This window comes from Rhineura floridana, chromosome 14 (assembly GCF_030035675.1).
Source record: "Rhineura floridana isolate rRhiFlo1 chromosome 14, rRhiFlo1.hap2, whole genome shotgun sequence".
NCBI lineage: Eukaryota > Metazoa > Chordata > Lepidosauria > Squamata > Rhineuridae > Rhineura > Rhineura floridana.
Window position 1 is genome coordinate 14,753,246 of NC_084493.1, and position 12,342 is coordinate 14,765,587.

The 12,342-nt window shown below is 42.3% G+C and overlaps 1 protein-coding gene across 1 annotated transcript in view; it reads left to right on the top strand.

Moving 5' to 3' along the window:
• Positions 1-12,342, top strand: part of TMC3 (transmembrane channel like 3) — a 228,700-nt gene that overhangs the window by 194,621 nt on the left and 21,737 nt on the right. The window contains exons 5-12 of the mRNA XM_061595861.1: positions 1,151-1,226; positions 3,364-3,445; positions 6,297-6,403; positions 6,985-7,083; positions 7,216-7,358; positions 9,637-9,784; positions 11,569-11,612; positions 11,764-11,911. Of these exons, the coding sequence (XP_061451845.1) occupies positions 1,151-1,226; positions 3,364-3,445; positions 6,297-6,403; positions 6,985-7,083; positions 7,216-7,358; positions 9,637-9,784; positions 11,569-11,612; positions 11,764-11,911 (847 nt within the window). The remainder of the gene's footprint in view (positions 1-1,150; positions 1,227-3,363; positions 3,446-6,296; positions 6,404-6,984; positions 7,084-7,215; positions 7,359-9,636; positions 9,785-11,568; positions 11,613-11,763; positions 11,912-12,342) is intronic.

Here is a 12,342-nt window from a genome sequence, read left to right on the forward strand (position 1 = left end):
CTTCCTATTCTCCAAAGCATTTTAAGCTAAACTGATTTATTTTAAAAATGTTATTGTACTTGATTTTTGATTGTATTACTACCATTATTCTGTTATTTATTGTATTTTTATGCTATTTTATGTTCACCACCCAGAGAGCTATCGCTAGTCGGGTGGTATATAAATCTAAAAAAAAAAAAAATACGGTAGCCGTAGCTCAGTGGTAGAGCATCAGTTTTGCATGCAGAAGGTCCTAAATTCAATCTCTGGCATCTCCAGGTCAGTATAAAAATATTCTCTGCCTGAAATCCTAGAGAGCCTCTATCACTCAATGTAGAAAGTACTGACCCTGATGAACCAAATTTACCTTGTCATTGCAGACAATATTGAGGGTTCCTCCAAATGTCTTTTTTATTTTGCATTTATGATTTGTACTGATAATGGTACCCGGGTGGTTATGTGCAATCCCACTTCCAGTACTGCAATACATGCAACAGTTTTGGGAAAGACATACTGCTTCGTTCCCATCAGTGCATGTCCCGTAACTTCTTTATGAAATCCTGCGCACCTTAGGCACCTTGAAAGTTCCTTGGAAGTTCAGACTAAAACCAGGAGTGGATTCACTGTCCCACTGATATCGGATCCGCCAGTCTGGTTTAAGGACAGTATGGGGAACCTTTGGGCCTCCAGATATTGATGAACTACAACTCCCATCAGCCCCAGCAAGCAAGGCTAATGTCTACAGCAGCCTTTCCCAACCAGGGTGCCTCCAGATGTTGTTGGACCACAATTCCCACCTTTCCTGGCTATTGGCAATGCTGGCTGAGGCTGATGGGAGTTGTGGTCCAACAACATCTGGAGGCACACTGGTTGGGAAAGGCTGCTCTAGAGATTATGGGAGTTGCAGTTCAGCAACATCTGGAGGGCCAAAGGTTTCCATCAGCTGCTTTAAGGGGAAACACTGAGTGGATTTTGAATTGTAGCAATGCTCCCATTTCTTTTAAGTAAAGAGAGGCAGGAGAAGGCCCACAAGGCTGGCTACATTTTGCAGCAGTAATTCACACTACTTGGCAAGTTTGTTAGATGTTATTTATGAGAGGAGAGATGGCAGGGGTTTAGGATGTAATGAGATTTTGGTCGCATGGAATGAAGCTCTTGTCTTCCTTGGCAGACAAGCTAAAGAGATTGTCTTGAAGTATGAAGGTCGGCTGACTCGGACAAGAGGCTACCAGGCTGCCGGAGCAGAGGTTGGTCTGCTTTTCATTACAAGCTCCAGAGCTCACGGTTCATGAAAATGATTGATGATTTCCATTTGCAGAAGGAAATATTTCCAGGTCATGATCATTATTTAAATGAAGAAGTGGGCAGCAATCTACAGGTTGCCCATGAATTTTTCTGGCAGGGCTTTTATGCCTTTGTCAACTGTGTCAGGCAGAAATTCAACAAGGGAAGCTTTCCAAATCATGCATTATATAAGATTTCCAGTACGTTTGGCTATGGTCATTTTGAGCTGGCTTATTTATTGAGCACTTGTGGAATTGGTAATTCTAAAAAGCCAAAAAAAAAAAAATTGGTGCTGTTTTTAAATCAGTGATTAAAATCAATGCAGCTTTGAAAGGTTCAGTGTGCCATCACAATTCAAAATGATGTCCAATGGTATATAAGCATAGACAAAAAAATTGCTCCTCCATCTCAGGAACCATCATGCAAAATCTGGTTTTGACACTTTCCAAAACTATTTAAAACTAATTTCCAAAAATATGTAGTAGATGCATCCTGACTTGTTTGCAGGGAGGTTATACAACAATAGCTGTTTATTGAGCATTTATTCCGATTCATTTGCAGGGAGGCTATACATTTGATGGCCATGTCTAATTTACTCTCCTGAACTGAGGGGATGGCCAACCTGTGGCCCTCCAGATGTTGTTGGACTCCAACTCCCATCAGCCTCAGCCAGCATGGCCAATGGTCAGGGAAGGTAGGATACTCCAGCAATCTGGAGGGCCACAGATTCTCTATCCTTGCTGTACAATATATCACATGCAAACCTTTCTAAGTCCTATAAGCACCGCTCACTGATTGATCTGGACTCTACGATGAAGTCTGTACCATCTGCTAATTCTTTGTTTAATTAAAAAATTCCAGTTACAGCAATAAAGCCTCAGAAGCCCCGTAAAATTAATTAGCTTTGACCACTGCATTGATTGCTCATGAATTAACAAAAATCTGTCTTGAAAGGAAAATAACCTCCCATAAAACAGTGACAGTCTGGAGGCTTGCACATAATAGGCATGCTGGTATTACTGCTTTCACAACACGTACCTAACCATGGAGCAGGGCGTTTTTTAAAGAATTGCTAGTGGGTGCCCCTTTCTTATTATTATTCAAATGGCTAGCACATGGAAGCCCCTCCACCAAGCACAAGCCCCGACATTTGGATTGAGGTGAAAGTGGTTCAGACTAAACAAACAACAACAGGGAGGGAATGTGGCCTTGCAAATGCATGTACACAAGTTACTAGCCTAGCAAAATTCTTCCTAGCCAGTCCACTCACCAGTAAACACTTAAAACAAAAACCAAAATGAAATTAAAAACTGCTACTTATGATCTACGCCCTGCTATAGCAGAATTCTTAATAAAAAAGAATGGAGACGCAGCGAACCGGATATCACAGTGTACAAGGACAGAGATTTTGTTAAGCAGCTTTTCAGAAAGACTGATGGTTTGTAATAGCCCAAAGAATGGTTGCATAACGTGCCCCTATATTCTCCTGTCTCTATTCAATTTCACTAAAATTCCATACCTTTAGTCAGTGTTTCAGTGGCTTCCAATCTGAATGTGTGTTTGTCATTCATTGATTAAATTGTATGTGTCTGTCTATTTCTGTCGATTGGGTGGCCATTTAGACACACAGTGGTTATTTAAAAGTGCCTTGCTAAGGAGTGAAAAGGTCACATGCAACATGTCACAGAAACGTCACCTAAAGCACTGTTCAATATGAATTGGGGAATTACTCCATAAGCAAAATGTTTCCATAGAGGTAGACAGAGGGACTAGATGGGCCACTGGCCTGATCCACCAGGTTCTTCTTATGTTCTTATGATCTAGAAACTGAGTCTCCCTCTCTGAGGGCAGACCTCTCTCTCCATATTCAAAGAGGGAGATGAAGACTGGCCCCCATGACACCCTCCCAGGGACCACAGGATTGCTGGGCCAGTGATATCGTTCACCACTGTAAACTACTTTGGGAAGGTAACAAACTACCTTTGCTAGGGCTGAAAAGTGGTCTAAGAGTTGTAAGCAATTCCTTACATGGACAGAGGTCTTTCTTGCACATGAAATAAACTTGTTTTTAATGTGTGTGTGTTTGTGTGTTTTCCCTAGCTGTGGCGAAAATTTGTTCGGCTCGCATATAACTTTATGGTCATCTTTATTCCATGGGAAATGAGAATCAAGAAAATAGAAAGTAAGCATCAAGAGACCAATCCACTAAAATGTGGCCTATAATGGCAAAGTGCTGGGAATAAAGGAGTCTGTTTGGGCTTTTTTTTTAAAAAAGCAAACTTTTGTCACAGTGTGCTAGAGCTCAAAATATAATTAAATGAGCAGTCTGTGATTCTTGGGCTGAAATCCTAAGCTCACTTTCTTTAAGAGTAACAATGCAATCTTGTACATGTCTACACAGAAGTAGGGGTGGAAGAATCTGCCAGTTTCAGGTTCTCAGTTTGTTCCAGTCATGTTTAATTTGCCCCATTTCTGTATCAGATTGTTGTTGTTGTTGTTGTTCAAAGTTGTCATGAAATTCATCAGCATTATGGTGCAAATTTCTCCTAATATACAGATCATTGTATGCAATTTTCCTAATATGCACATTTTTGAAAACCATTTCCTTAATATAATGCATTTCTGCTCATGACTTTCACTAATATGCATGCATGCTTCCCCCTTATATACATTTTTGTTGGCCTTTTGGGGATGATGAACTGCATCACAAAATGAAGAGAAATGCAAATTTGGAAGGACAGCTACATTTACATTCACATGTTGGCTCAGAAACTGCAAATTAGGTGGGTTTGCCTTAAAACACAAACCGAAATGAATTTCTCCTAAATCCGGTTGAGGGGTGAAACAGCAGTGGATGAGCCAATCCAGCACTATTGCTGGTGTGCTGGCACATCATCAGTGTCCCTACTGCCTCATCTCTCTCCTTCTCCCTCCCACAAAGCAGCAGGAACTCCACCGATGGGAGCACAGGTATGCAGCGCCACCCCTCCAGGGTGGCCGCTACTGCTGGTTAACCGCTACTACTGGGAAACAGTATGCTGGACTAGAAAGGGCTTTCTTCTGATCCAGAAGGTTGTTCATATATGCGTATGAATGCATCACATTAAAGAGAAGGGCTGTAGCTCAGTGGTGGAGCATCTGCTTTACATGCAGAAGATTCCAGGTTCAATCCCTGGGATCTCCACATGGGGCTAGGACTAGGGGTGGGGGAGAAATCCGATTCAGTTCATATTTAAAGATGAATTTATCAAATCTGCACTTTCTGAAACAACATGGGAGCCAAAGAACAGGCATCCTTCAAAATCTGCACTTATCCGAATTTCGTGATGTCGTTCTCCAACTGAGCAATGCTTGCAAAAACACATAGAGGGAAGTATATATAAAAATGAACATACGAGTGAAAATAACATGCAAAATGCATGTTAATGAAAATAACATGCAACGTTATGAGAAAACTGCTTGCAACAGTGTGTACATTAGTCACAATTGCTTGCAAAAAAATGTGTTTGGTAGGAGAAATTCTCACTAAAACAGTGGAGAATTGTCATGATTTTTTTAAAATCGCAAATTGCTTCAAAAATGTGGAGAACGGAATTTAAAATTGGAAGAATTAGAAACTGAGAACCGAAACTGACAGATCCTTCCATCCCTAGCTGGGACAGATTCTCTGTGTGAAACTTTGAAGGGCTGTTGCCAGTCATTGTAGACAATAATGAGCTAGGTGGACTGATGGTCTGATTCAATGTAGGGCAGCTTCCTAGGTTTTCCTAGGTTTCCATCTTTCACTGTGAAACAGGCTCTTCACCATGTTTCTTTATTTAACCCAGGTCTCATCTGCTCTATACATTTAAAGCAGTATTATACCACTTTAAGCAGTCATGGCTTCCCCCAAAGAAAACTGTCATTTTCAAAGGGTGCTGGGACTGGGAGATATATCCCTCTCAACAGATGCTACAGTTCCCAGAGTTTCCTGGGAAGAGGGGCTGATTGTTAAAGCAATTTGATGTTAATTCCTGCCCCCACATGCCTACATTTGTATTTTCTTAAAATTAATTGTCTAGGGCAGTTGATCAGTTAGAGAGTCTTTAGTTGAAGGGACCTTTTTCTCTTGATTGACTGCATTTAAATAAATGTGAATATTAGCAAGGGGATCCTGTGAGTCTGGCTGCAAAGAAATTTGTATTTCAAGGCTGGAAGGATAAGCACCCGCCATCTACTACTCAGTGGTCAAAAGATCTCACTGCTTTTTCTACGTTTGCAAATCTCACAATCCCCAATCTTATTTGGATATCTGTTTGGACATATGGACTGCTTATGTTTAAGTTAGGATTGATAGGTTATTTTTATTGTTAATGTGAGCTGATAGTGTTTTTTTATTTGGTTATATTTGCAAAACTAAAAATTATTTTAGATGTTTTAAAAATCTTGACAGAGATGCCTCTTTTTCAGTAATAAAGTGGGCCTAAGACCCTCCGTGGTGCAGAGTGGTAAGCAGCGGTAACACAGCCAAAGCTCTGCTCACGGCCGGAGTTCGATTCCAACGGAAGGAGGAAGTCGAATCTCCGGTAAAAGGGGTTGAGGTCCACTCAGCCTTCCATCCATCCGTGGTCGGTAAAATGAGTACCCGGCATATGCTGGGGGGTAAAGAAAGGCCGGGGAAGGAACTGGCAATCCCACCCCATATATATGGTCTGCCTAGTAAACATCGCAAGACGTCACCCTAAGAGTCGGAAATGACTCGCACTATAAGTGCGGGGACACCTTTACCTTTACCTTTAAGATAAAGACATAACACATAATTTATACAGTTGTGAATTATATTAAGTCTACTTTCTGGAATTTTCTCTTGCATTCTTTTCTTCAATAGCATACCAAAACCAAGTATATCCTTAACTCTCACCCCATGGGTAAAAATTTGCCTTTGCCAACAAATCAAGTAACTTGACTAAAGGCTGCAGTTCTAGCAATGATGCTTTATATATTTGAGTGAAACAACTTCAACAATCCTTTTTTTCCCCTTGTTGTGGTTGAAGGTCATTTTGGCTCTGGAGTTGCCTCTTACTTTATCTTTTTGAGATGGCTCTTTGGAATCAATATTGTTCTCACCATCATGACAGGAACATTTGTTGTTTTACCAGAGGTGAGTGATGCTTGCAGAAGAATGTGTTTGATGGCATTTCTGAAAAAAAAGGGGGGGATGCTTGCATATATATACCCTGGTCGAAGGCCAGGGTAAAGAGGTGTGTCTTCAGTATTTTATTTTATTTAAAAGTTTTATTTATTTTTTAATTATTTAAAAATCTCTGAGTGGTGTGAATGAAAATACAACATAAAATCAATCAAACAGTATCAGAAAAACAGAAGTATAACAGTAAAATATTATTATAAAAACAGGAATTCTGCAACAAGAGGATTAAGGGCATTGGTGTAAAGGTGTGTGTACCTGAGGGCTGCTGCCACCCCAGCGTCTGCTGCCTGAGGCAGTTGCCTTGCTCTGTCTAATACTAGGGCCAGCCCTCCTCAGAGCAACCCTGTGAGGTAGATTAGGCTGTGAAATAACTACTGGCCCAAGCCCCCCCCCCCCAGTGGATTCATGGCTGTGTAGGGATTTGACCCTGTCTGGCACGTGAACCACTACACCACACTGGATCTGGATTAGTTCTGTCCCAACTGAAAGATCTGTTTTTCTCTGCATGCTTTTAAGCCTTTGGTTTGTTTCAGATCCTGGCTGGAGAGCCCTTTGGAAGTACTCCCAGCAAGAGCATCCCTGAAGGGCAAGAATCATCTGCCCAGGATCTGGATACCATCTGGTCTTTAGGGGTAAGGCAAAAAAAAACACAATCAGAATTATATTTTTGTATCATTGATTGATTGGGCCTTTTTTCCATAGATTGATTGGGTCTCCTAGGTTTCCTCTCCCCCATATATAAAATGTTTTGTTGTTTCCCGTAGGGATACCTCCAATACTCGGTTTTATTTTATGGCTACTATGGACAGGCTAGGAAGATTGGGACAGCTGGCTATCGATTACCCCTTGCTTACTTCCTCGTTGGGATGGCAGTCTTTGCTTACAGCTTCATCATCCTCTTAAAGAAGTAAGGCAGCTCTTCTGATGAAGGCGGGGGCTCACCAACTCTTTCTGGGGACATTTGGAATTTTGAGAAAGTGCCGTGGGTGCCAGTCGCAAAATGGCTGCTTTGGAGACATGTAGGAGAGGACAAACTAATTCAAACAGGAACTGAGCAGGAAGAGCAAGCAGTTGCCCCGTCTATCTGCACAATGCATGTAAAGCAGTATCATACCACTTTAAACAGTCATGGCTTCCCCTAGAGAATCCAGGAGATGGAAGTTTGTTAAGGGGGCTGAGAGTTGTTAGGAGAGCCCTATTCCCCACACAGAGCTATAGTCAATTCCTCTTTGCAGGGAACTCGTGGAATTATAGCTTGGTGAGGGGGATAGGGGTCTCCTAGCAACTCGCAACCCCTTTCACATTACACTGCCCAGGATTCTTTGGTGGAAGCCATGACTGTCTAAAGTGGTATAATACTGCTTTAAATGTGTAGTGCAGATGGGGCCAGTCTCATGCGTTGTGGATTTCTGAGGAAATATTTACTTTCACAGATGCTATAGGAGGCACAGGCACACATACTGGCACCCACGGGCACTGTGTTGCCAACCCCTGGTTAAGCAAGTGGAGTAGTGCCGTCCCTGACCCCCCCCCCCGCTTGCTTTGCTTCATTTGGAAACAAATAAGGTGGCTAGGAATGTAAATGAATAAATAAGCTCAGATAGCAGAGTGTGTGTTTGTGTTTTAAACTGAATCACACCTATAATATTACTAATGCTAAATATATGTTTAGAAATAGGACTAATAAGGGGAGAGATTCCACACTAGGATGGCTGTGTCTCCTACTTTAGAGAGTCAAAGTCTGGTTTAAAGATAAAGCATTGCCCTAAGAAGGAAGAATAGGGGGGGCTTTGAAGTTGCCCGTCAACAGGTAACAGCGCCTGGGCAGCAGACTGAGCAGGCACACAGGTACCTAGGCCTCCCGTACATTTAAAGCAATATTATTCCATTTTAAAAGTCATGGCTCCCCCCCAAAGAATCCTGGGAGCTGTAGGTTGTGAACGGTGCGGAATGTTGTTAGGAGACCCCTTTTCCCCTCACAGAGCTCCAAGTCCCAGAGGGATTGATTGTTAAACCATTCTGAGAACTGTAGCTCTGTGAGTGGAATAGCGATTTCCTAGCAACTCTCCGCACCCTTTAAAAACTGGATAGCTCCCAGGATTCTTTGGAGTAAGCCATAATGGTTTAAAGTGGTACAGGAATACCCCGCTATAAGGACCTTCACTTTACGGACACTCGGTACGGACATATTTACAGTAGCACCATTCCCCTGTTTACGTCCGCTCGCTTCGCAAGAACGGACACTTAACGGCATGACGCCACCGCCCGATCAGTTTCCAACGACAAACTTTTTCTTAAAATAAGGCCTACTGTGTATATTTTAGTTATAAATGTGTTATTTACATCAGTTATGCCCGTATATGACGATTGCAGTGCAGTATACGCATCGATAAGTGAAAAAAGGTAGTGCTTCACTTTAAGTACATTTTCGGTTTACGTACTCGCTCTGGACCCATTGCGTACGTTAATGCGGGGTATTCCTGTATAGTACAGCTTTAAATGTATAGTGCAGATGGGGCCCTAGTGACAGTTTCCCCTATTATGGTGAGATGTCTTGTATTTCTATTTAAACTATAGTAATAATTTCTAAATTCAATGCATATAAAAATTAAAATATACAAATAAATAAATAATTTCTAAATTTGATGCAAATGCATATTTTATGCAAACCCATGGCCTCTTCTGTCTTCTTGGTCACCCTGTTCCAGATTGGTGTGATGATTTATCAGGGGTAGGTCTCAGGTCCATTTTTACCAACCATTTACCATAGCATTTAGCAATGGACAGCATGATGTGTGGAACAAACCACCACAGAAGGCCATATTAGACATGGTGTTTGCTGTATATTTTAACCTCTGTAGTTGATTTTTTTAACAAATAGACAGTATGTGTGTGTGGAAGTCTAAGTCCTGCAGAGAAATTGGGACTGTGGTATGGGGGGGGGGCTTTAACCCTTTAGCCCTTACGCCATGTGTCTGCAATGGGAGGATTATCATCAAAAGCATTAATAATAAGCCATTTCTAAACAAAGGATTCTTATCGCCCAGTGCCTTTTCAAAAAAGACACAATCCTTTGGAGTGGAGTCCATTCACACATTCAGCTGAGGAATCCAGTAATGGTGGGGGATCAGGTGCATGTATGAACCAGCCCTTGCCTTGAGAAACTCTCTACTGCTCTTTTCCAGGATGGCCAAAAATTCAAGATTGAGCCTAGCAAGCGCGTCTGACGAGAACTATACGTTTTGTTGGCGGGTCTTCTGTGCCTGGGATTATCTCATTGGCAACCCTGAGGCCGCAGAGAGCAAATCAGCTGCCATAGTCAACAGCATCAGGGTAAGCCACTCATCACATTTGCCAAAAGAAAAGTCTGCCCGTGATGTTGTGCATATGGGGCAAATATGTTACGGAGAATATGCATACTCATGATTATTGATGGGATACGTATGTAAACAAAAACAACAACAAAGGCAAGAAGGGTCATAGCTCTGTTGTAGTGGATCTGCTTTGCATGCAGAAGGACCCAGATTCAATCCCCGGCATCTCCAGTTAGGACTGGAAGAGAACCCTGAATGTGAAATCCTGGAGAATTGCTGCCATTCAGTGTAGACAATACTGAGCTAGATAGACTGGTGGTCTCTGACCCAGCAATACGTGGCAGCATCCCATGTTTCTGCAAAGGTGCAATTATTGTTAGTGTTTGAAAGCAACAGTGTCTATGGACACAGCTCTGCGAAGGGCAGACTGATCCCAAAGGGGTCTGTGAACAACCAACAAAAAGGGACTTCTTGTAGCAAAAGAAAGAGGCAAAGAAGAGTTAAGAGTTCTTTCGGTGAACTACTAGCTACGTAGCATCATGACCTGTAATCTGATGAATGCCAATAAATGATAAAAGCTTCACATTGCTAAAGTGGGAGCCATAATCATCCAATAAAATCTAACTGGATGTGGAGACAGCACTAAAACCTAATTGGATATCATTATAAATACACAAGCGTTCTGCCTCTGTTTTCCGACAGAGGATAGTAAAAGCAACAGAATTTTGTGGCATCTTAAAGACTAACAAATTTATGATGTCTTAAGTTTTCACGGAGGAGAGGCCACTCCATCGTAGAAATGAAGCATTAACCTGTGAGAGAGAGAGGGAGAGAGAGATTGACACAACTGTAAGTAACAAGGTTAGAGGGAATGAAATGCAAAACGTGGAGACTATGACAATTATATTAAAGCATGAATGTTAGTGGCCATTCACAAAGCAGTGTTGAAATCAAGGTCAGCATCCTGCCCCCCCCCAAAGAAAAGCTTATGCCTGGGGTCTCCAACATGATGCCATGGGCACCATGGTGCCCTCAGATACCCTCATGATGTGTCCTGATTTGGTGAAGGAGCCCACAGAGCAAAGCAGGTCAGGGGTTGCTCTCAGAGAGCAATGAATGTGCAGTTTGCTCGGACAAAGCTCAAAAGCAAACTGAGACGTTTTAAGCCTCTGCCCCCAGACCATCCCTCCCAGGAATTTAGGCCACATCGGCATTATACATGTAAAGAGCTATGATAACACTGTCATTTGTTAAGGGTGCTGAGAATTGTTAGGAGACCCCTATTCTCCTCACAGAGCAACAATTCTCAAAGTGGGATAACAATCAGTCTCTCTTCCCAGGGAACTCTAGGAATTGTAGCTCTGTGAGGGGAAAAGGGATCTCCCAACAGCTTTTAGCACGCGGAACAATCTTTCAGCTTTCTATGGGTAATGGAAGTACTTTGGCTCAGAGGTCAGCCCCATTGAGGTCAATGGGTTTTATTCCCAGGAAACTGTTATAGAATTACACCCTAACAGTTCTAACACCCAAGAAGGGAGAGACCAAAAGAGGGATGTCCAACCATGCAATCTTATATATTTATTTGTTACATTCATACCCCACCTTTCTTCCACCATGGAACCCAAGGCGGCATACATGTGGTTCCCAGGCGGTCTCCCATCCAGGCACTGACCAGACCCAAACCTGCTTAGCTTCAGCAAGGTGGTGGCCTCCTGTGCCTGCAGACCATAGCCTGGAACCATGCATATATACATATATGTGATTTCACTACATGCTATTATCTCCGTGTTTCTTTCAACACAGGAAGCTATACTGGAAGAACAAGAGAAGAAGAAAAGCACAAACCTGTACGTATGTATATGAATTCCCTGCCTGTGGTGTGTGATTGCAAAAAAGTAGCTATCTCCCTGTCTTTTGAAACAAGTAAAAAAAAAAAATGACCCACTGAAGTAATGCGAATACTTTGTTCTGTTTCCTGTGTGCTACCCTCATATTAAGGGCCGTGACAATCAGCTTAAGGATCATCGCCAACATCCTCGTCCTCCTCTCACTCGCCGGAAGCATTTACATTATTTACTTTGTGGTGGATCGATCCCAGAAGTTAGAGCGAACGAAAAAGGAGCTGACGCTCTGGGAGAAGAACGAGGTAAGAGCACTCTCTATTGGCCTCAGTCCCCGTCTGCAATATGGGGATAATGATGTAGACCTCCTTGACTGGGATACCCACTCTGCTTTTGAGAGGGCTCCTGTACAAGCCTCTCTTACATCATTAGCTGTTGTTTTTAATTCTTTGAATGATTGGCTCTCTGTACTAAGTGTCTGCTTTGTGGCTGCATGGTGTACAAAATGGCTTGTGATGAGAACTAGGGATGGATCACTTTGTTCCTAGTCCGTATCACTTTTGCATGTGTTTATCCCTAAGTCCATCCTGTCCCATTTCTGAATTAACCTGGGTTGTATTCAACTGAATTTGAAAACATTCCTGTTTACCCAGACATCTGATGACTGAGGGAGACTGTTCTTGGCAACCTGAAGATCGCTGATGAAAGAATGTTTTAACTGTGTTTTAGAATGTTT